The sequence below is a fragment of the Orycteropus afer genome, unplaced genomic scaffold (assembly GCF_000298275.1).
Source record: "Orycteropus afer afer isolate SDZICR_OR568_19922 unplaced genomic scaffold, OryAfe1.0 scaffold00118, whole genome shotgun sequence".
In the NCBI taxonomy this organism is placed as follows: Eukaryota; Metazoa; Chordata; class Mammalia; order Tubulidentata; family Orycteropodidae; genus Orycteropus; species Orycteropus afer.
Window position 1 is genome coordinate 9,408,530 of NW_006921705.1, and position 25,853 is coordinate 9,434,382.

Genomic DNA, 25,853 nt, shown 5'->3' on the forward strand with positions numbered 1-25,853 from the left:
GTGGAGGATGGCCGCACCTCCGTTCACCAAGAGTAATAAGAGAAATGTCGTACCTTGTCAGTCTTGCAGGTCCCGAGTGTCCTTGTGGTTGCTGGAAAGCAGAATGTGTTCTTAAGCCCCAGGAGTCTGCGAGAGCACTGTCTCTTTAAATATCCAAAATAGTCAAGCCACTTTTTAACCTTCAAAATGGCAGTGTCCTCCAGGCCGGCAGAAGTCCACAACTCAGCCCACCTTTCTCTTCACCTTCTCCGTTTGTTCCCCAGCCACCATGCACAGTCCTCTGTGCAGTCCCTGGCAAGCAGATTTTTAGGTTAATTCTTAGGTCCTGCCACCACTCAGGAATCTCCAAGCTGTCTGTGCCTCCAGGATCGCTCGGGATTGCTGCCAGACCGCAGCTCCGTCTGTCTCCTTTTTGGTATTTTCACACAAATTCTTCTGCTAGTTGGGGTGTAGTCCACTTCTGTATCCTTACCTTCAAGGCTCAGGAGGATTATCTTCTGTGTCTGTGTTAATTGGTTTCCCTTTTCTTTGTTGGAGAGGGTCTGTGCAGTCTTTCTGCCTAGTCCGCCATCTTGCCGGATGTCTGGTTATTTATTACGATAAAGACTGTTTTCTTCATATATTAAGTTCTGGCAGGTCAGTGGTCAACTTCAAATGTTCTTAAAATGGTGAGAGCTGATACTAGTTTTTAAAGTATGTCTTGTATTACTGTATCATATTCAATAAACTTTGGAAATTTGAGCAAGTTTTTTCTGAGAATAATACTTGATTTCCCATGATGCAGATTTTGCTATCACATGTAGGCCTTACATTGATTCTTTTTTGAAAGCACCTATAAAATTTGAGAATCCAAAAATAATGTAAAAATAAATTGGTCATTTCATATGCATTCTCCACTAGAATATTAAGACATTTTCTGATAATTTGAGACTGTATCTTTCTTATATAAAATCTATGATTTTTCTAAGGGTGTTGAAACTATATGAATTTTTTAAGAAATGTGTGGGTTTTCAGCAATGAAAAGCAATTAGTATTTTTTCACTGTGCTATATTAACATTACTTTGTAGGTATGTGTAATGCGTGATGAGGAGAAATTACTGAGGATTAAAATTAATGAACTAGAGAAGAAGAAAAACCAGTGCTCTCAGGAAATAGATATGAAACAGCGAACCATTCAGCAACTCAAGGTAATGGTTTTGTTTTTAAAGATGATTTAAGTAGATTCTGTTGGTATATTTTAGTGTCTAATTCAATGTATGAGAAGCCTTGGTGATGCAGTGGTCAAATGCTGGCTGCTAACTGAAAGGTCAGTGGTTTGAACCTGCCAGCTGCTCTGGAAGCAGAAGCTATGGCAGTCTGTTTATGTAAAGATTATAGCCTTTATCCTCCATCCTTTCATGGGTCATAATTGACAACAGAGGGTTTGGTTTGTTTTTTGGAATTAAATGTACAATTTAGTACTTTATAACAAATTCTGTTTTGAACTTTTCTGGAGTCTAAAAATAAATAAATCCATAGTAACTTGCTTCTAACAAATAGAACATGGAAAGAAAAAAATTCCTAGTTTGCAGTGGAGAAACTTGTTAGATACCACCATAACCAAGTATACAATAATAATGTCACCAGTACTAAGTCGCAATGATAGGGCATATCCTCTCTGTGCTATTGTCATAAAGCAATACCTCCTGTCTAATCATGAGAAAACATCAGACAACCCAAATTGAGGATGTAAAAGCATACCTAGTATTTTTTGCACTTTGCAGATACTACTTGTTTTTAAAAAAAAAATGAAGGTTTGTAGCAGCCCTATGTGTAGCAACTCTATTGGTGCCATTTTCCCAAAAGTACATGCTCACTTCATGTCTCTGTATCACATTTTGGTGATGATTCTTATAAAATTTCAAACTTCTTCATAATGCTGTTACATATTTAGGCTTTTGTTTAGTTAAACATAACTTTTATATGCACTCAAAAAACCAAACTCACTGACATTAAATTGGATACAACTCATAGCGACCCCTTCTTGGGTTTCCGAGAGGGTATCACTGTGGAAGTATATTGCTCAATCTTCTTTCCAAGGAGTGGCTGGTGGATTTGAACCACCAGCCTTCTCATTAGCAGTCAAATGCCTTAGGCACTATGCCACCAGAACTCTTTTATATGCACTGGGAAACCAGAAATTTTGTGTGACTCACTTGATTATAATAATTCACTTTATTGCAGTGGTCTGAAACTGAACTCACAGTATCACCTAGGTAGCTTGTACGACAAAATACTTGACTAGTACTCTTCAAAAGTGTCAAGGGCATTTAACACAAGGAAAAACTGAGGAATTACCACAGATTGGTAGGGACTAAGGAGACATGAAACTAAGTGTAGTGTTGTAACTTAAATAAGATCCTGGAACAGAAGAATATCATTGGAAAAACTGATGAAATCCAAAGAAAATCTGTAGTGTAGTTAATAGTATTGTACCAATGTTAGTTTCTTGATTTTAATAAATGTACCCTGGTTATGTAAGATGTTGACATTAGGAGAAACCTAACAGAGGTTATACAGGAAATTTCTGTGCTATCTTTGCAGGCCTTTTGTAAATCAAAAATTATTTCAAAATAAAAAAGGAAAAAAGTACAGTCTTAATAATACTCTTTTCTAAAAATAAAATCTATTTTATATGGTAATATTTTGCTTGGCATTGATTAAATGAGTAAGATGACAATAAGAAAGAAGGGAAAATGGGAATATTTTATATAGGTTGTCCTCAGTTTAAAAGTCATTCAAGTTATGATTAACTGCATTTACAACTCTTTTTTAAGTCTTATCATTAGTACATTGTTCTAGTGATTAAGTAGTACATTGTAGTACTACTTAAAATGTTGCAGCGTCTAAAGGGACCATACAGACAACTCTCACTATCCCATGGATAATCCAGATGTTCCAGAACCTTCCACAAGTTTGGCTATTATCACAACTCAAAAAATGCCAACATTGTCCATTTTTTTATGGATATGTGTATTTTTTTACATATGTATATATTAAAATATTCTTGTAAGGTTATATGCAGTGTTTCCAAAGATAGGATATATAGAGACTGATAATAAAAGGCTATCATAAGGAAAACTAATTTTTAAAAAAAATGGTATTAGACTCATATAAAAACCAGTTCATGAGAGAGTTGTCAGAACAGAACAGAACCCCACTGTAAATTGGAGGCTACCTGTATTCTTCCCATTGTTGCTTTTAAGCAAAGCAAACTAATCACTAACCCCCCAAAAAAAACAAACTCACTGCCATCAAGTCAGATCCAACTCATAGCGACCCCTCCTTGTGTTTCCGAGGCAGTATCATTATGGAAGTAGATTGCCTAATCTTTCTTCCAGGAGTAGCTGGTGGGTTTGAACCGCTAGCCATCTGGTTAGCAGTCAAATGCTTTACGCACTATGCCACCAGAGCTCCTAACTAATCACTATTAGATATAAAAATGTGATTATTTTCATTATTTTTGACTGAATATAATCCTAACAAAACAAAGTGTGCTTTAGTTATAGGATTTAGAAATATCCAACTTCCATAATGACCAATTTTAAGACATAAAGTGAGGAGATAGTGCTGAAGTTGGATGAGATTAGAAATGAAGGGTGGGTGAATTATGTGACAGGTTGAACCCCAAATGGAAGGTTATCCAGTTCCCATAATTTAATCTTGGCTTTTAAGGTTCTTCCACTTTTTTCAAGTCTCCCTGCTACTTTCTACTTAAAGGGGATGGAGTGGTCCTGTTTTTCTGCATTTTGAGTTTACAGATAGGAAACTTGTTTTTTATGATTTTCTTCACTCCTCCTATGTTAAATACACAGTAAACAAAAAAAAAACCAAACCAGTTGCTGTTGAGTCTGACTCATGGTGTCTGCATGGATGTCAGAGTAGAACTATGCTCCATAGCGTTTTTTTATGTCTGACTTTTTGGAAGTAAATACCCAGGCCTTTCTTCCAAGGTGCCTCTGAGTGGATTTGAACTCCCAGCTTTTAGGTTAGCAGCCAAGTGCTTCTCTGTCTGTGCCACAGAGGACTTTGAATACATAGTAGGCCTTTTTTTTCCCCCTTTGGTTCTGCTTTTTCTGGTGTGTGAGAGACTATGGTAGTTGAAACTTTAAATAAGTAAAATGACTGGTCAAAAACTTAGAGGTAGATTAAGAGAACAACGTTTGTATTTCTTATTTTTACTTTCCTTGCCCTTTTCTCCAAGGTGAAAGAGACTTGGAAGCCTGAGACTGGTAGTCACCTGTGTTGAAGACAGATATCAAACTTATATTGAGCCCTGTTTTCAAGTCTTACTATTCATTGTTACTGTGTATTTTATGTTACATTTGCATTTAATGCATATTCTTTATTTTATAGGAGCAGTTAAATAATCAGAAAACGGAAGAAGCTATACAACAGTATGAGAAAATACGCAAAGGTCAGAAAACAACTTACCTTTTGTTCTAAAATGACTGACTCCAAATAGGTGGTTATAATAACAATTGGTTTAACATTTTCCTTTGAAAATTAAGGTAAAATGGGTGCAACATAAAATCTAACTTTATCAAGAGTGAAAAGCATGTTTCTAATGAGTAAGTTTATTCTTGGAAAAACAAAATGGTAAAAAAAAATTTAGTCAAAACACCATTGATTTCTTGGTAATGGCCAGTGTTGGTGAGAAAGAAGGTCAGTCATAGTCATATAGGTCACAATGAATGCAGTAGGTTTCTGCACAGAAGACATCATGTAAAGAATATGCCTCAGGTAAAAGATCTTTAAATATGTATTTATAAAAAACCATTTAATTCTGGTTTTCAAATTCTGGTGGTTGTAATATGCTTTCCATACTCAAATTGCATTGATTCTTCATTTGAAATATTATAAAAAGTACCTTTAAATATGGATATATACACATTTCTGTTTTTAAAACCATGAAGATTGCCCTCCTTCTCATCATTAACCCATTAACTTCTCAGTTGTGTGAATAATAGAGCTGGGATTTGAACCCAGATCTGCTTCACACTTAAGTCCTAGACTCTTTTCACTAATCCATGCTATTTCTACTTGATCAACAAAGAGAAGGGTAAGAGAACCAGATTATTATTTATTTATATGACATGGACATTTGTAGAGCTGACTTAGATGAATACTTAATCTTTAATAAATGGATGTGAGAATATATTTCTGTCTTCAGTCCTGTTTCCTCCTCTCTTTCCTTGTCCCTTGTCCCTAATATCTCTTATTTCCATAACCCTTTTAAATAATCTCGTTCCTTTGACTCCTTTGTCAGTGTTGACAAACGTGGGCAAATCTTAGCTATTCTGAAAAACTTTCCCTTGAACCAACATCCTCTATAACTTTTATCTTATCTTTCTTTTCTTGGCCAAGTCTTAGGAGGTGTGGCATAGGCCCATTGGGACTACTGTCATCTGACTTCCGTCTTCTCTGTCCTCTTGAAACTTGCTCTCAGGTCACTTGTTTGCTACTTGCATTTCTTTAAATCTATTAGCGTTTTGCATTCTCTGTTTTTCTTTTTATATTAACGTTATTTCCGCTCTCTTTCTTGTCTTTTCATTTTTTAAGTTCTATTTATTGTGTGTGAATGTATTTTTCCTAAACATAAAACTAGTACATGGTTTCCCATTCTGAAGCTTGGGTGAAATTGTACAGAGCAGATTTTTTTTGACGTTTGACAATTCATACACATTTTGTTTTATGACAGTGCTTACATTCTCTGCCATGTAACAGCTCACCTCCCACTTCCTCCCTGAGGTTGCCTTTTCCCTGGGTTCTTCTTGCCTATGCATTCCTGCCTCCCTACCTTTTTCCCTGTGCCAATGCTGCCCTTCTGATCTCCCATAGTTGATTGTTCTAAGGAGTACATCTCCCTGGTGTAAGTGTTCAACTCTTAGGACTGTCTCTTGGCTCCGAGTTAAGCCATGAGAGTGAGTTCAGTTCCAGGCCTGAAGGGTGACTCAGGGCCAATAGCCTCAGGGGTTTTGCCAGTCTCTATCAAACCAGTTAGCCTGGTCTTTTTTTTAAGATTTTGAGTTTTGTTCTACATTTTTTTACCACTCTGTACAGGATCTACAATTTTGATCCCTTTCTGAGTTGTTGGCATTAGTAGCCGGACACCTTGTAGTTCTTCTGGTCTCAGGGTCACATAGGTTGAGCTTCTCATGGTCCATTAGTCCTTTGGACTAACTGTTCACATGTCTTTGATTTTCTTCACTCTTCCCTGCTTCGGGTAGGAGAAACCAATAGTGCCAATGGCTGCTTACAAGCTGTTAAGACCCTCATGGCTACTCACCAAAGTAAGATGTAGAACAATGTTTTTGTTTTCCATATTGTGCCAAGTGAGCTTGATGTCCCCCATGACCATAGTCCCTAACTGGCAGGCCCAGCGACCCACTTCCTTAAGGTGCTTATTTGTGGCTAAGAAGTTATCTTAACTTGGTCTCCTGTTAGGTTTACATTGTATATGGACCTTTTTATTACACATACAAATACATATTTAAGAATATTGTCTGCCAGACCTGTGTATGGTCATGAGTATATTCCCATTTGGCTGTCCATATCTGATCTTCTTGCCTGTCATGTATCCACCCTAGATTAATGTTCACTATTGATAATGCAATATTGTATATGCAATAGCATTGCCTTTATTGTCTGTACATTTGTGCACCTCTGTGTCTTCCTTTTCGTTAGTGATATTGTGCTAATCATACATTTTTGTTATATAGCTTTTCTCTTCACCCATATCAACTCCTGTCTCTTAATTATCCATCTATTTTCCTTCCCTCCCATCCTTGGTGACCAACAAATACAATTTCCTTCCCTGTGTAAACATTTCCTTGATTCACTTATTTAACTCAGCGGAATGTCCTCCAAATTCATCCACATTATGAGGTGGTTTGATGATTCTTCATTATTCTTTAATGTTGCATAGTATTCTGTTGTGTGTATGTACCATAGTTTGTTTATCCATTCCTCTGTTGATGGGCACTTAGGTTGTTTCCATCTCTTTGCTATTGTAAATAGTGCTGTGATGAACATGGGTGTGCATGCATCTATTTGTGTGCTGGATCCTACCTCTTTAGGATATATTTCTAGTAGAGGGATTGCTGAATCAAATGCTATTTCTATTTCAAACTTTTTAAGGAAGTGCCATACCATTTTCCACAATGGTTGTATAACTGTATAGTCCCACTGGTAGTGTATGAGAGTCCCAATCTCTTCATACCTTCGCCAGCATTTGTTGTTTTCTGCCTTGTTGAACTTTGCTGTTATTGCTGGGATGAGATAATATCTTGTTTTGATATATAGCTCTCAAATGGCTGATGATCATTGGCGCTTCTTCGTGTGTTTGTTGGCTGTCTGAATATTTTTTTTGAAGTGTGTCTGCTCATGTCCTTTGCCCATTTGTGAAATGGATTGTTTATTATTTTAATTTTAATGAAGTCCAATTTATTTCTTGATTGCTTGTCCTTTAGATGCCATATCTAACAAATTCTTGCCTAATTCAAAGTCATCTATGTTTTCTTCAAAGAATTTTATCTTTCCTTGTCTATTTCTTGCACACAAGATTAAAATAGACTTATAAGTCATTACTGTGGTTATTTTCCAGAAACAATTTTGATAAGACTAGTAGCACTGTCATTCCTAAGGAGCTGGTTTTGAAATAAAAAACTTTGCTTTGAGAAATTTTCTAGAAAAATTAATTACTTTAGATTAAGAAAATATAAATCTGATTAGGAGAATAAGTATTTATTAGAACAGTTGAAAAATGTTGCAGAATCAAATATTGTAGACATTTTGCCAAGTAACATTTTTTTCTAAGTACAAAGACTCTTGTTTATTTATATTAATAATTATATTGAGAATTTTAAATACCCTTTGAAAGGATTTCCTTCCTCCCGCCTCATCCTCTCCCTCCCTCGCTTCATCCATCCATCTGTCCTGTCTTGCAGTCATCCAAACATCCATCTGTATATCAAAAATTTATTCAGTGCTTCATATAGACCAGTACTCTACCAGGCATTGAGGATACAGCAGTGAACAAAACAAAGTTTCTATGTGGCCACCATACTATATTGTAGTTAATAAAAATATATTTTAATTTCAGAACGCAAGAAAAAGTGGACATTGTGCTATTAATTTCCAAAATGTTCTCCCCACATTTTAGATTTAAATATTAAAGAGAAAATAATTGCAGAAATGCGAATGACCCTGGAAGAACAAGAAAAAACTCAAGTAGAACAAGATCAAGTACTTGAGGCTAAATTAGAGGAAATGGAAAGGTTGGCCACAGGTAAAACAAGAGTACTTAAATACACCAAAACATGCTATTTCATTTTTTTATTTTCTTAGGTTTTTTTTTTTTTTTCCTTTTTAAAAGAAGTATAGTATTCATAATAATTCATAATGGAAAAATTTTGGTATTTTTAGAATCTCTGTCACTTGTCATTTTCCACTGTGATGAAAATTGTTTAAGTAAAGTTGTACGTCGTAAAGAAAGATTCAGGACACTTTAATAATAACTGGATGAAAACTTGTAATTCTCTCTAGGAGGAGCGTTACAGCTGAGTTTCATTTCTGTCCAGCTATTAGCATCGTCTTATATGTTTATGTAATACTCTGATTCATTACCTTAAGAACACCATCAGAGTTTTTCTGGAAGATGGGGCAAAAATTAACACCTCCTTATTACTAATGGAAGGAGTTCAGGTGGCATAGTGGGTAAGACATTTGGCTGTTAACAGAAGTTTGGTAGTTCAAACCCACCAGCTACTCCACAGGAGGAGGATGAGGCAGTCTGCTTCCATAAAGACTTACAGTCTTGGAAAGCCACTGTGGGTCATTATGACTCAGAATCAACTCGATGGCAGTGGGTGTGGTTTTTTTGGTTTTACTAATAATAAAGCAATGTGTGATTTTTGTAAAAAGGGCTAGAAATTTAGAATTAGGAAATTGCCTTTGCCATTTAATGTAGGGCTTTGGCAGGAAACGTGTACTGTCTCAGATTAATTTTCTTGATCTATAAAATGTGGTTGTTGATGAAAATATCAGTATACTATTACACATTATTGTGGAGAAGATCAGATGAAATGATAAATTTTAGAGCACTTTGCAAATCTTAGTATTTTGTGGAAGAAATGATAATGATGTTAGGTGCATGCCACTTCATACTTTAGCCACTTTTGTGGATGGAGCATCACTTTTTGTTTGCTTGGTTTTTTGAGAACTGTAAATTTTTCAGTGTAATTAATGTTGACATAAATTTATACTGTATCTTCTGAAAAGTATTCAGCAAAGGCTTGAGAGGTTCTTGCAGTTTCTCTTCACTAAGATTTTAGTAAGAACTTTAAAAAGTTGTAGCTGTTGGAATAGTCTGTTTTATCTTGGTTTATGTACCTCTTTTTCTAAGCTAGGCTGATTCTTGTCTGTAGTCCATGTTATATATATTTCTATATGATGACTTTTATATGTGCTTTATAATTTATATTTTCAAATCAGAATTGGAAGAATGGAAGGATAAATTCAAAGATCTGGAAACCAAAAGTATTCAAAGTTCAAATAAAGAATTTGAGGATAACATAGATGTACTTAGTAAAAATCTCAGTAAGCTTCAAGATGAGTTACAGGTATGATTATATACATATATTCATTATATTTCTAATAAAAGGAAAATTCAGAAAGTTTTTATAATGAATTAGAAATGGCTAAAGCAATATCTGGGGAATGTTGAAATATAGATAAAATTTTTTAGTACACATTGAAATGACATGGAGAAAAAAATTCCTTATATGTCCCAAAGGTGATGCAGTGAATGAGCCCTCAGTTTTATATTTTATATATATTCAGTTCTTAAATCACCATTTCTTACGTATTTGTACTTTTTTCCTACTCCTTAAACAGCTTACTTGTCATATACAGCTATGCAGAAGACTACCAGGAGAATTATTTTGATTACTATATGTAATCTTTTTGAAGTTAAATTATTAAATTAGAAAATAATACAGTTGTATATCTAAAATGCATATGAAGCCATACTGTATGAAATATACTCTGTGTTTTTTGTTTATATTTTTTTTCCATGGTTCACCAATAACATACCATGTATAGAATGCAATACATGGGGAAATACTTTTTCATGTTATATCTCCTAATAAGGAGCTCTGGTGGTACAGCGGGTAAGGCACTTGACTGCTAACTGGAAGGTCATTTGTTCAAACCCACCAGCTGCTCTATGGAATAAGACTGGGTGATCTACTTCTGTAGAGATATACTGCCTTAGAAACCCAGTGGGGGTCGCTATGAGTTGGAATCAACTCGATGGCAGTGAGTTTTGTTTGTTTTTTGGATCTCATAATACTATTTAAAATTGTGTACGTTTTATTAGAAGTTACATACATAACTATAGTTTTAGGATCAAAGGAAACAATAATGGCTTTGAAAATTTAACTGCATCTAATGTATTTTCTTAAGTTCAGTCTGTATATAATCAGATACAGAAAATACAAAAAAATTAGTTATTATCCTTTGTAACTGTTTATTATATATTCTAGAATTTACCCTTTCTATTGTAAAAATCCAAAAGTGGCTAGAACAAAGTAACTGCTCCATTAATCATAAAAAAATAAAATGTATTAACCATTTAAGGATATTCATAAGATGAAGTATTGGTGTGCTCTTTGCTATTATTTTAAGGTGATGTAACCACACACCTTTGATTATAATCTTATAAATTTTGTAATCTTGGAAGAGACTGCCACAGTTCATTGAGTGCAGTGATTTAGAAGTGTTTAAAACAATGGGATATATTTTTTTTTAAGGTAATTTAAAAAATTTTTTTCAAATAAAGTTTTACTTGGATTTTGAATATATAAATTAGATACCTCTGAACCCAAAGGCTCTATGGAACCTATTTTAATATCACTGACCAACTATAATGTTAGTCCATCTCTTTGCAGTATAATATATCTTAAATGAATTAAGTATTTGTCTTATTGAAGAAATTATTTCTTATTTGGCATCAAGTATATACAGGAGTATTTTATTTTCGGAATTATACAATTAAAAAGGATAATCACAAACCAAGTCTTTTTTTCTCCCTGACATTTAAGAACATGTGGGTTATAACTCTTTGAGAAATTTAAATAGTTTATTTATTAATCTCATGATGAAGGAAAGTCCTTAAATGGACTTCACAGCCAAACTCAATCTATAAAGATAACACTGTTTAGAGACCAAACCATGTAATGTTTCTGTTTTGGAAGCTGAGATAAACTCTGATCATTATTTTTAAAAAAACAAACGTATTTTTAAGTTTTAAAAAAAGTAAAATGTAATGAATGGCTTATATGGAAATATTTGGAAAATAGATTAATTTTTTAGGTATGTGATAGTAACTTGTTCCATTTATACATAATAGGAATCCGAACAGAAATATCAAGCTGACAGGAAAAAATGGTTAGAAGAAAAAAATATGCTGATCACTCAAGCAAAAGAAGCTGAGAACCTACGAAACAAAGAGATGAAAAAATATGCTGAAGACAGAGAACGCTGTTTAAAGCAACATAATGAAGTGGTTGGTAACAATTACACTAGATCTTTAATGTATCTAACCTGCTTTTAGGAGCTCTGGTAGCATAGTGGCTAAGACACTTGCCTGCTAACCAGACGGCTGGCGGTTCAAACCCACCAGCCACTCCTCGGAAGGAAGGTTGGGCAATCCTACTTCCGTAGTGATACTGCCTCGGAAACCCAAGGAGGGGTCGCTATGAGTCGGGGCCGACTCGACGGCACATAACAACAACAACAACAACCTGCTTTTGTTTGTTAAATTTTTCTCTAGGATTTTTGCTACCCTCAACTTGGTTGTCTGTGGTTTATGTTTGTTTTTTAAAGGCAGATTGTCTGTTGTAAGGTGATTTTTCTGTCCCAATTAATTTTTTATTTTTATCTCCCAGTTCTATTAGTTTTTTTTTTTTTTTTTTTTTTAATGAACAGCTTTTACAAGTACAGTTCAGTGATAACTGATTTTTTTCATCATATTGTAACACCATTACCACTATACTTTTCCAAATTATTTTCCTGTTGTTAACAGAAACTTAGTGCCTCTTCAGGAATTACTCCCTTTTGTCTTTGTCACCTACCCCTGGTAACCACTAATAATAAGCTGTAGTCTCTATACATTTGCCTGTTTCATATAAATGGGATCATAGAATGTTTGTTCTTCTGTGACTGATGTATCTCAACTCACATAATGTTTTCAAATTTCATCCATGTTATAGCATGCATTAGGACTTAATTTCTTTTTATGGCTGAGTAATATAGTCCATTGTATTAGTCTACATTTTGTTTATCCATTTATCTGTTGATGAACATTTAGGTTGTTTCCATGTTTTGGCTATTGTGAATAGTGCTACAGTGAACAGTGGTGTATGAGCTTCTGTTTGGGTTCTTGCTGTCAGTTCTTTTGGGTATAAACCTAGATCGAATTCCAGTTTATCTTGAAATTTACTCATGTTCCGCTTTTGACTTTTAAGACCATTTAGCAAGTTAAGGAAATACCTAATTGCTTTTTAATATCTAGGTAGAGGTCTTATAAATATCTTCCTTTTTTTTTTTTTTTTCCTTTAAATTGTGATTTGGGTAAAGTGTATAGAGCAAATTCACTTTCCGTACAGCAGCTCACATACACTTTGTCTCATGATATTGACTACAATATACCCCAATGCAACTGTTCCCCTCCCACTTCTTCCCCATAGTTACCCCCTCCCTGTGTCTTTCCCTCCATCCATTCCTGCCCCCTGAGCTATGTCCCTATGCATACCCAGCCCTTCATTCTCCCATGATTCCATGGGAATGATTGCATGAGGAGTGTATCTACCTAGTATAAATGTTCACCTCATGTTCTGGTTACTTTGTGCCACTGACAAGAATATATACCACAAATGGGATGACTTTAACAAACAGGAGTTTAGTCTTACAATTTGGAAGCTTTAAGTCTGAGTTCAAAGTGCCAGGCTCTATGGGCTGAGTGAAAGCCCCTCAGTTTCAGCTCTGCCTCCTGCTCCTGGCCCACTGGAGCTAGAGGCATCTCTTCACTCAGACAGCTGCTGGCTGCTGAGGCTGACAAGCCCAAGGTTGACAAGTAAAAAGGCACAGTCCGGATGTTACCAAACCACACAGCAGGCCATTAATTCAAGTCCATTATAAGTCCCAAGGTCAGAAGAACATGGCAGGCTGCTGAATAATGACACAGCTACATGCAGGCTTTAAGCGTGCCATAAGCTAGAGACCATTCCCAAAGCTGCTGCTTACATACGGGAAGCAGACCACATATCCAAAGGCAGCTACTCAGCTGCTCACAGTAGATTACACCATGGAGTTGATTACCAGTCTCATCATGGGGAATACTACATCCAGCTGCCCCGCCACTCAACCAAGGCCAGCCAAGTTGACACAAACTTAACTACCACACCTCATATGCCTGTTTTTTGTTTGGCTGGAAGCCACAGGTGTAGTTTCACTTCAAGACCTGAAGGGCAGCTAGGGGCCACAGTCTCAGTGGTTCCAGGGCAGCTAGGGGCCACAGTCTCAGTGGTTCCATCAGGCTCCATCAGACCAGCAAACCTGGTCCTTTCTTTTTTTTTCCAAATGATTTTGAATTTTGTTCCATATTGTTCTCCCACTCTAGCCAGTAGATGTCTTCCTTTTGACTGCCACAGGTTTTTTACTACAACATTTTAAAACTTCCTGCACTTTGAATTAGTCTAACAGTGTGTATATTTTATCTCATAAGCAGATATGCAGTAGTTCTTTTTTTTTTTTTTTTTAAGTGAACTGAATAGTTTCCAGAAACTCTATTGGTAGAAATTGCTGAACTTGATTCATTAAAAGTAGTGACCAATAAGTTGGTTTTTGGAATGGAGTGAAAGAGGGATAAAACAGAATGTGACCATTTAATATATATATAAATACATTGTATATTTTATTTTATGTAAGTAAATATTTTATATAGAGTGGACTATGCAGTTTGTTATATGCTTTGTTTGCATTTGTGTTCATGGTATTATTTATAATAAAGTTACCTAAGCATTCTTACTTTCATAATGTTCCAAAGTTTACTTTAACATTTTCTCTGTTTCCTGTTTAGGAGAAACTCACAGCACAGTTGGCAGAGAAAGACAATGACCTTCAAAAGTGGCGAGAAGAAAGAGATCAGCTGGTTGCAGCTTTAGAAATACAGCTGAGAACACTGATCTCTAGTAATGTACAGAAAGATAATGAAATTGAGCAATTAAAAAAGGTCACAGCAGAAGCTTCTAAAATGGTCAGTAGAATCTTGTTCTTTCTGTTTCTTTTTTATTGGACATAGACATTTTTCAAAATGACTTAATTGATCAACTCCAAAAAGATAAAAAAAAATGTTTCAATAGACTGGAGGTGAGACAGAGTTTTTTAAATTATTTGAATATTTAGTGACTAAGGCATTTGCCTGCTAACCAGAAGGCTGGTGGTTCAAACCCACCAGCCACTCCTTGGAAGGAAGGTTGGGCAATCTACTTCCATAGTGATGCTGCCTTAGACACCCAAGGAGGGGTCACTATGAGTTGGATCCGGCAGTGAGTTTGGCTTTTTTGGTTTTACCATGAATTATTTTGAGTTTCTTTAAAGAGTGGAGATGTGGTTTAACATTAATATTGACAATAATGGGTAGGTGACATAAGATGTGTAGTTAACTTTTGGATTTTGGTTGCTTGGAATTTATCAAGTTTAAAACTGTAGCCTGAAATTTCTTTATAGAATACTTAGATAGGGTGTAGGAACAGAACACTATAACTGAGAGTGCGTGCGATATGAAGGAAAGAGACAGCAAGATAAGATACTCCAGTGGTAAAATTGCATTCCCAAGAGGCGTCTATTTTCCCAAATTGTTTTATCAAATGCAATTGTTGTGTTTTAAATTCCAACTCAATACAGATGTTGGCCATGTTGTTTAAATTCTATTGGTCTGTATTTTCTCATCTAGGAAGTGGTAGTAATGATTTTGACAAATACTAACTCAGAGTTATGATGAAAGAATTTGTGTTAAATACTTTAGAAATTGAAAATACTCTTTCAGATTCCTGCTTAGGAATTTGTCTGAGTCTCTAAAGAGGAAAGAGAGGAGGAGGAGAGTTAGGTGGTCATTCAAGAAGTCTTTATTTTCACTGGTTAGTTCATGAAATTTTGATTTTTATACTTATGCATAAAGTGAATGCTCTGGTAGCATAGTGCCTAAGGCATTTGACTGCTAACCAGAAGGCTGGTGGGTTCAAACCCACCAGCCACTCCTTGGAAGGAAGGTTGAACAATCTACTTGCGTCATGATACTGGCTCAGAAACCCAAGGAGGGATCGCTATGAGTCGGATCCGACTCTGCAGCTGTGCGTTTGGTTTCATTATAAAGTATCTTGATATATTTTCAAGTTACAATGACTTTCTGCTTTAATATTACCTTATTTTAGGAAAAACCAAGTGTGGAAATAATGCCCAGACATACTAGTTCAATGGATCCTGGTGGGGTTGAAACAGAAACTCAATCAACAAGTTTTGAAATTTTCACAAATGAAGTTGAGGTGGGTATTTGGTAACGGTTCACTTTCGTGCTAGTCAGTTTTTGTAGGGTGCTTTCTGTAGTTTGCTAAATGTGTTTTTGGCTTTGTGAAGGCAAATTCTTTCTGTTGCTGTGGCAAATTTGACCCAGCATATTTTATCTTTCTCATTTCGTGGTCTTCAGTAAGCATTTAAGGGAGTTAAATCTTTGTCATTTATAAATTCATATTCCACAAGTAAGATTCTTTCCCTTTCTATTTCTGTTTTAGGGTGGATCTGTAGTCCTTGACTCCTGTGAAGTGTCAACCGAAAATGTTCAAATTACCCGGTTTCCAAAACCTGAGTTAGAGATTCAGTTTACACCTTTGCAGCCAAACAGAGTGGCAGTTAAACACCCTGGTTGCGCTTCCCCTGTGACGGTTAAGATTTCTAAGCCCAGGAAGAGGAAGAGTAATGACACGGAGGAGGTAAACGTTCAACTGATGAGGAAATATGACAAGCAAATCTTATTATTATTTATCTGAGTCATAGTATGTAATAGTTCATCTCTACTGTGCTGCTCTCCTATTTGTAACTACTTCTGTTAGAGACAAAAATCATAATTATGTTATATTTTATATCCTTTAAGAATATCACCCCGGTTTAATAGTCCTCAAACACAAAGCTTGTGGATATTAAAATAAGTAGGTCATCCCTTGTTTCAGTATATCAAATAATGGTGACTTGTACTAGAGTTATTTGAATACACTACTCCTGTTCAAACCTAGTCACTTTTTCTCCTTTGGAAGATGCACTATTGGTAACTGCACTACTAAAGGGGCAAGATGGCAAATCTCACCTTTATCACTAACTGTGTGGCAAGAAACAGCATAGATCCAATTTATAGACCCAGGCTTAACCTGTCTACATCTCCATTCCTCTTTGCCAGCCACTTCTTCTATGGCACTTCTTCTCTTATCCTAACCTCCCAGAGTTACATCAGTCTCTTATCCCCAGCCACCCAGAGCCACAGCCAGAGCCAAATAATTGGGTACCAGCCATAGGCTCAGGAGTCTGTACCTTAGACTGCTGCGCTCGTTCGTGCTCTCTCTCTATCTCTTTCTTTCTCCCTCTCCTCTCTCCCCTCCCTCCCTCCCTCTCTGTAGCCCCTTGGGCTAGGTCATAAGCTAGAAGTACTGTCTTTTGTTAAGTGCCCATGCAGCCTTTCTCTGTCACCTAGTTACCAGAACTAGGTCTTCACAAATCAATTTCCTTCGTAGCCTTTCTGTGACTCAGCCATCCTGATCTAAATCAGAGTCCATTGCCTCTTGTGGGATTGTTAATTCATGAAGACATTTACCTATACTTTGCACAGTATAGGTAAGGAGCTTTGGTTGTGTAGTGGTTAAGGCATTTGGCTGTTATCAAAAGGTCTGTGGTTTGAACCCACCAGCTGCTCTGCAGGAGGAGTCAGTCTACTTCAGTAAAGATATACAGTTTTGGTAACCCAATGGGGGTCGCTGTGAGTTGGAATTGACTCAGTGGCAGTGATAAGTATAGATAATATAACCAAAAAGCAAATTTCACACCTATTAAGTTGATTCCAACTCGAGCAACCACTGTTGGTTTCCAAGGCTGTAAATCTTTATGAAAACAGACTGCCTCATCTTCCTCTTGCAGAGTGGCTGGTGGGTTTGAACTGCTGACCTTCTGGTTAGCAGCCAAATGCCTTGTATACTGAGCCACCAGAACTCCTTAACTATTTTTGTAGTTATCCATTTATTATAGCCAGAAAGGATACAAGTGAAGAGATGCGCCAGGCAAAGGCAAAAGAGTTCCTGGCACTGAGCCCCATTGTCCCCAGGGTCAGGCCACACTTTCTGCCGTGCATGGATATTCTCACCAATCTAGGAAGCCCCAAAAGGGGAAGGTCCAGAGTCTCATAGTTACTGGGGCCCGATACACATGATGATTAATGAATATGCCTAGGTGACTGCAGCATGCCCCTTTTCTTTCCCGAGGCCTTTGCCAGGGTCGGACCTGTGTAGCTCTTACTCAAATATGACTATTGCCTGGCTGTTTTATAAAACAAAGGCCCCTTGGTTGTTGGGAAATTCCAAGGGTTTTTTTCTCAGACCAGAGGCCAAACCAAGTTCTTTGTCCCACAAAAGGTCAAAAGGGTTGTTATAGAAATTAGAGAAACTGATACAGCTAATTTGGTTGAGTATAATCTTTACCATTTAACTAAAATCATAAATCCTTGTGGTTATAGGAAGTTTTGGAAAAGACATTCTTTTCCATCAGCTTATATTAAAATCTGGATCTATGTCATCTCACTGCCATCGAGTCGATTTCGACTCATAGCGACCCCTCCTTGGGTTTCTGAGGTGGTATCACTACGGAAGTAGATTGCCCAACCTTCCTTCCGAGGAGTGGCTGGTGGGTTTGACCCGCCAGCCCTCTGGTTAGCAGTCAGATACCTTAGGCACTATGCCTCAGAGCTCCTTGGGTCTCCCTGTAGTGGTCGGCTAAAAACCATTTACTCACATCTTCTTACCGCCGCTTTCTGGTTGTAGTGCTGCCAGACATTCTACTGTATCCTAAGCATACAGGTCCAGGTCACATAAGCTTTCTGATCCTCTGTTTTCTTCTGTTTAAAACAATGAATTAGAGATGATGTGTGTAAAATGCCAGTCTTCTGCTCTGCACTTGATTGCACATAATAAAAATGATAATAGTTATTTCTGAAGTACCTTGTTTTAAATTTAATAATAATAATAATAAACTCTTTAGCAAAATAACTTTCTTCCAACTTTTTTTCACTCCTTCAAAGAGTAATATATTTTCAAGCTGGTGGAAGAGCAGAAATAGTATTAACCATACTCCTGAGGCTATCCATCAGGTAATAAGTTTATTCAATGAATTAGCAGTTTTCCTACTATACATGGAATTACTTTAGAAATTGTTTCATAGAGCCTTAGTTAACTTTTATTCTATATTTATTTTGTTTATACCTAATATATATACTGTTAAAACACTAATTTCATCATCAATATTAAAGTTGACTTCCTTGATCTCATTTTTTAAGGAAAAAGGAAAAAAATATATACAGTACTCATGAGGGTTGAAATAAAAAGATAGGTTTTTTTTCTTTTCATTTTACTGTTGACATGTAGGCTTATGTGCTTTTCAGAAAAGATTTACAGATTATTGATAAAGTGTATAGAAAATTTTAAATTTTGACTGTTTTTGCTAAATCTTCACTGCCATATATTGAGCAGAAATGGCAGAATCTGGTTGAAATTAAGTGAAGAGTTTTATTGAGAGGCAAGGCAATATGCAAATTGAGAGTCATAAGGTCTAGAGGATTCTGAGCTAAATGATCCGGGATGAGATAGTTCAGGGAATTTTTATAAGAAAATACAAGGAACATCAATAAAAAATTAGTGATTGGTTGACATTTGGATAAAGGTTACAAAATTGGGTGAGGGTACATCTGATTGGTAAGTGATTACATATGTGTCTCCCATCCAATTACTAACCAGGCCCAACCTTCATTAGCTTTTGAGATCAGACAAGATTGGTTATGTTCAGGGTGGTACAGCATAAAGAAAGTTCCTAAAATTGGGTTTTTGAAAGTTACAAAGTAATCATTAAATTGGGTACACTTGGTCTTGAAACAATCATGAGACCGTTCTTTCCTGACTGTAGAGAGGGCATGCATAATTCTAAGGTTTGGAATTTAGGTGCTTACTTGAGTAAGCATCTGTTTTAAGAATTGTTTTACACCTGGTTTCCTGAGCAGGGTATATTCTTACACAAGCAAAATCACATTCTTCTCTAAAATTGTTTACCAAGTAATTTTCTTAGGATACAGTGGAACAGGCTGCATTCTTGATGCAAAAGTTACTTTTGAGTCAAAATGGAATTTTGGCCTCAGACCATCTCATGTCAGGAGCCCTAAGTTAATTTCAAGTGCTCATATTCATGTGCTAAATTGAATATACGGAAGTCCTAATTATGAAAATTAAGTATGTAGGGCTATATTCTTATTCAATGAGGACTCCGTAGAGCTCTTTACTGAATGTTCCAAGTCTGTTGTCCTAGCCTCTTAGCTTTGTCTTTTTTCCTTTCCCGCAGTATCATTCTTATGGTCCCTGTGAATTCTACTTTGTTGTTTAGATTCTGAGATTCTGCTTCTCTCTCTCTCTTTTTTTTTTTTTTCCTTTTATGCTTATAAACTTTGGTAAAAGATTTGCTGTTAGGATTTGCACTAGGTCAATTCAGTGCCTCTTACCTACAAAAGGCATAGTCTTGTGTGAGGTACTGTGGGGCAAAAGACCAGTAGGATGCCAGCCTATGTGGTATGGAAGAAAGATTATAATGTTTCTTAATTTTTGCATTTCAGCTGTACTTGAGTTTTTTTTCTTTTTGTTTTATTATACTCTGTTTTGTTTTTGATGTCACCAGATTTTAATTAGTGGTCTTAGACATAGATGCTCTGTATGATTTAGAATTTGGGGAAAGGGTAGGTGTAGTGTTATATTGCATTTTAAAGGTACATTGCTATCTTTTTAAAAGATGGGTTTCAAATAAAAGACGTTATCCTTTCTACTGTTTTCCACTTATTTAGATAACGTAATTTTATTATATGTGATACGTGAGAAATATTGCTAATTTTGGTAAGTTTCCTAACCTCAGACTTGACATCTTGGGCCCTAAAACTCTTTGTGTTGGAAGGCTGTCTTGTGCATTGTAGGGCTATTAACAGCATCCCTATCCTATACCCATAGTTGCAAATACCACTCTCTTACTCCCTACCCCACCCTCAAGTTATGCCAACCAAACATGTCTTCAAACATTTGTTCCCTAGGATCAACCACTGCTGATTGAGAACCACTATTTTAAGTCATAGTAGAGTAGAGCCTCACAGAATTTTTTTTTTTTTTTAGGACTTGGTGAAGTGTGAAAATAAGAAGAACACTACACCTAGAACTAATTTGAAGTTCCCTATTTCAGAACATAGAAATTCTTCTGTCAAAAAGGAACAAAAGGTTAGTTAGTCTTTTTCTTTGTCCCAAATAGACCATTTTTATAACTTACATTTATAAAGTAAAGAATGCAAACAAAGATGTCAAGTTCAGACCTGGTGGCTTGAATAGACCAGCTGATCCATGGGGGAAAGAGAAGGCAACCTGCTTCTGTGAAGATTTACACCTTGGAAACCCTGTGAGGCAGCTCTACTCAGTCCTGTAGGGCCACTCTGAGTTAGAATCGACTTGACAACAGTGGTTTGAGTTACCCAGAAATCCAGTTTTGTCCAATTATAGCTCATTCACCATCCATTTCGTGTATATATAATTTGTTTCAGAATATAACCTTTAATGGCACTTTTTCTTGTGTTAACTTCTGACTTAACACTCTGCCTGTCACACTCATTCTGCCATTCTCTGGCCCTTTCATCCTTCTGATACTCCAAATTCCATGTCTGACTCTGGCTTTTTAAATTCTACTTCTTAATGATAGACTATTGTAGATAAAATATATAGAAACTTTAAAAGTTTGACTGTTTTTGCTAAATTTTCTAAGGGTAGCTGATTTCCTTCTAATAATTTCTTATCAACAATAACAACAACAACAACAAAAATTTGTTTTATTAGGTTTCTATACGTCCATCATCTAAGAAAACGTATTCTTTACGGAGTCAGGCATCCACAGTTAGTGTACATTTGACCACTAAGAAAAAAGAAGGAACACTACAGAAGTTCGGAGACTTCTTACAACAATCTCCAACAATTCTTCAATCGAAAGGTTTGCATAGAATTAATTAAACACTCTTTTATGTTATGTGCAGGGTGTTTTCTAATATTTGATTGGTATATAAATTGAACAACAGTTTAATAATAGAGAATTATACTACTTATGCTAGGTTGTATGGGAGGAAACAGATGAAACAATGTTATTATACATAGGTGTTCACTATAAGCAAGTGCTAAGGTAGCAGTGGAGGGAGAAATGCTATTCTGATTAGTTGGCTTAGGGAAGATTTTTTGCAGGAGATGGGATTTAACCTGGGCATTGAAAGCATGGCATGATTGTAACAGTTAGGAAGAATGGTGTTCCAGGCAGCTTTCTGTCCCAAATAACTACACCCTCTAGAGGTATTCTTTAGTTAGTAAAATAGTATATATGTTTCTCATGTTTTTAAAATCTGTCCAAAACATATTTCTATACATATCTTTTGAGTTTAGTTGCAAAAATGATAAGGTTGGTGCTTTTTTTACTTTAAAATATGAAGTAGACATAAATACATGTGTGTGCATATATATATTTATATACACATACATTTGTGTGTGTACATGCACATCTACTAAGGTAACTGTTCTAACACAGGTATAGTACCAAGAAAGGGTAGAGAATGTTTATGCAAATCTGAGTAGCAGTATGCATGTGGCATATAGAATGTGCAGAGACTTTACTGGGGCTAGAGATGATCCGAACGGCAGCAGTGGGATGGAGATGAGAGGTAAGAAGAATGGGGAGGGAAAGGAAGACAGATTAATTAAGTCAAATGTGTAAAAATACTTCCTGTGAAAATTTACCATTGTTTCCTAGATTTTCTTGATTTATAATATCCTTAACGTTTTAGCATTTTTATTATTATGTCCCTGGGCCAAAAGAAACACCTGATAGTACCATGATTAAGTTCTTAAGGCCAAATAATCATTGAAAATTCAGTTTATGAAAACTCAGGTTACAAAGTTCTCATAATCAAAAGGAATATAATATCATTTCATTTTGAAACTATATACTACTTTGAGCTATTGAGTCCCTCTGCTTTCCTTGGAAATTTAAAATATCACAAGGTGTTCTTGTGAGTTTAGTGTGTCATACCTCAGTATACAGTTTGGAACTTCAGACTTACTAAACCTATTTGTGTATTTTTTCAAAATATATATACTTTAATATATGTATGTATGTATATTTATATATATACACACACACACGTATATATATGTAGTTTATATAAGCATAGAAAATATATGGAAGGGCAAACAGCAAACTGTTAAGTATCTAAATTTAAAGATCAGGGACTTTTATATTCCTCTGTACTTTATGTAAGTTATATTGACTACCACTTACATATACCCACTCCACTTATTGATGTGGTTAGGTTCTAAAGATCAGCTCATCATACAAAAATTGGCATTACGTGAAAATAGTGGATGACAGCATCATTACATAACTACCAGGTTACATCATTACATAACTTCCAAGCCAATGAGAATCCATGGCCCACCCCAGTTGACCCATAACCATCACAGCCAGTGTTACTCTTGCCTTGCACCTCAATATTCATTACTGTCAGCTGTACATCATTAATGTGTGAATCAGTCAAAATAGATATGTTACTGTTATAAATATTGGATAATAAGATACATAGTTTATACAAGCATAGGAGATAAGTGAGGGGTAGATATATTAAAAAGAATTATGTTTTCAAGGAGATGGTGATATCAGTAAGATGTTTAATTACCCTACTTGAGTGACACAGTTTCTTTACAGCTTCCCTACTTATACAAGTGGCATGGATTTTTTTTTTTCTTAAATATTTCTAAGAATATAAGATATCCCTTTTTTAATTTTAGGAGTACTTGGACTATACCTACAGAATATATCTGTTGCAAATCATTTGGAAATATAAGGAAAAAAGAAAACGGAGATTAGGGATTAATTTTTACATCAAAGTCTGCTTCTCTGATAAGCATTGCTAATACATTGTTCAGTATCATTGGTTTCCCAGCTTTCCACTATCGCCTCCCCTTCAGTGCATGGCGGCCAGAGTGATCATTTCAGATGCAGATCATATTATAACCTGATTTCTGACTCTCGCCAGCCTTATCTCCTGTTCTGTGGTTGATAGCTAGGCAGTTTCAGTCCTACTAGGTTTTGTCTGTTCCTAGAATATACCGATTTCTTGCTTTGAGGTCATTGTACTTGTGCTTTCTTTTAACTGAAACTCACCCTGAGTTTTCACATGGCTGCTCCCCTCTTAGTCTTGGCTTTCACCATAGATGCTGCTTTATCAGAGATGCCTTCCCCTACCACCCTCTCACTAACTCTCATTCCAGCCACTTACATTTTATTACTCTATCCTGTGATATATTTGTTGTTAGCACTTATGCAAACTCTAATTATTGTTATTGTTTATCTTTCCTGATAGAATATAAGCTCTGCAAGGGCAGTTTGTCTCTCTCATTCATATCCTTTGCTATTAGCATGGTGGTTGGTATATAGAGACTCAATTTAGCATATTTCTTTAAAATATTTTTCTCTATTTTTAAAAAATACTGTATATAGATAGATTGATTGATTTTCTCTTCAGGAATTTTCCCAAATGGAAGTATGTTCTCTATTTAAGGCACTATATGTTCATTTAAAAAAATGTGCAAAATAGGAAATTTAAAACATTTTATGCCACTTCCCACAGGCAATCATCTGTTAAGAGTTTGGTTTCTATTCCTTTGTGTGTGTGTGTGTGTGTGTGTGTGTGTGAGAAATATAAGTAAAGGTTCACAGTATGCAAGCTGCTTTCATTGTGGCCATCTTTACATATCAGTCCTTAACTAAATCTATCCCTTATTATTATTAATGCTGCTTGGTATACTATGTATGTATCTTGTTTAACATAGCATAAACCTCTTCCAAGTCATTAAAAACTCCTGTTACTGGTTATCCTATAGTTTGCCTAATTTTTTGACTATGTTGGGAGCTCTGGTGGCATAGTACCTAAGGCATTTTACTGTTAACCAGAAGGCTGGCGGTTCAAACCCACCAACCGCTCCTCTGAAGGAAGGTTGGACAATCTACTTCTGTAATGATACTGTCTTGGAAGCCCAAGCAGAGGTCTCTATGAGTTGGATCCGACTTGACAGTAGTGAGTTTGGTTTGATTTGGTTATGCATGTCCTTTGACCATTTATACATTGTAGAGATTTTAATACTTTATGTATGTTCTTTCTTTTTCAAAGATTTCAAACTTTAGCAGCAAGAAAATTATTTTTTATTTCAGAAATTAATTAACAAACATTTTCCATAGCAAAGAAGCTAATTGAAACAATAAGTACTTCAAAGCCAGTAAATATGGACACAAGCAAAGAAAATGCATCTCGACCAAAACGGGCCAAACGGAAATTATACACAAATGAAATTTCATCTCCTATAGATATATCTGGCCATGTGGTAAGCTAGTGTTTCATTTTTTATAAATATAAAACTGTTCGTGTTCTTTGTAATCCTGAAAAGTTCATTATAATTTTAATTTCATAATGGTTTGAATTTCTACTCTTTAGATTAGATCTCTTAAAGCAAATGCTTTAAATGTATACTTTTGGTCTCAGGTGTGTTAAATCTATAGTCATTAAGTAGAAATATTGCATTAATGTGTAAAAGTGTTATATCATTTACATTTGAAAACTAATCAGATAAATTTTAATTCCATACATAGGATTAATCACTCTTTACATGTAACATCTATTTTTCTTGTTATCTTTTATCACAAGAGTTATATATGTCTTTCCTAAAAGGTACCTAGTAAAAAATACAGAATCGACATTTAGTCATTTTTTCCCACCTGCCCACTAATTCTTCAAGGTTCTGTTAAGAAAAACGGTTGCTGTCACCCTGACTCTGTCTCATTCCCATTCACACCAGGCTGTGCTATTACCAGGAAAGTTTAAATTTTCTATCACGTTTACATTTGCTTAGTATTTAAAAGATAGAAAAATAATGAAAGGAAAAACCTTCAAAAAGAAGGGTAGGGTAGGGAGGTGAGGAGACTTGGTTAGGGTTGGACATGGTGAATGGGAAATGAAACTAAATGTATGCATGATGTTGAATGTAAAACAAGCTCTTAAAATAAAAATTAAAAAAAAAAAAAAGAAGTGGCCAAGAAAAATCAGGAGAGACCTTTTGCAATAGTAGCTATTAGACACTTGAAGGTGGGTGGTAAAGAATTAGGGTCAGTTAGGAAGTTTTCTCATATAAATGTTCAGTTGGTCAATTTCCACTGTCTATCTGATGGGTACATAATTTTTTCCCTTGGCTGAGTATTAGTACCTTTCTAAGTTGGAGTATAATGTACTCTCCTCTCTATCTTCTAAGTTTCAAACTCAGTGAAACATCATTTTAAAAAAATTATTTAAAGCATTTGTTTCAAGTATTTCTTTTTTAAGAGTTTGTTTTACATT

General features: G+C 35.6%; 1 protein-coding gene across 1 annotated transcript in view; it reads left to right on the plus strand.

Moving 5' to 3' along the window:
• The window catches only part of KIF20B (kinesin family member 20B), a 100,191-nt gene that overhangs the window by 69,483 nt on the left and 4,855 nt on the right, over positions 1-25,853 (plus strand). Inside the window, exons 20-30 of the mRNA XM_042781415.1 lie at positions 1,069-1,194; positions 4,397-4,457; positions 8,205-8,330; positions 9,536-9,663; positions 11,454-11,609; positions 14,184-14,360; positions 15,538-15,648; positions 15,895-16,092; positions 20,557-20,658; positions 21,265-21,415; positions 24,704-24,846. Coding sequence (XP_042637349.1) covers positions 1,069-1,194; positions 4,397-4,457; positions 8,205-8,330; positions 9,536-9,663; positions 11,454-11,609; positions 14,184-14,360; positions 15,538-15,648; positions 15,895-16,092; positions 20,557-20,658; positions 21,265-21,415; positions 24,704-24,846 — 1,479 coding nt within the window. The remainder of the gene's footprint in view (positions 1-1,068; positions 1,195-4,396; positions 4,458-8,204; positions 8,331-9,535; positions 9,664-11,453; positions 11,610-14,183; positions 14,361-15,537; positions 15,649-15,894; positions 16,093-20,556; positions 20,659-21,264; positions 21,416-24,703; positions 24,847-25,853) is intronic.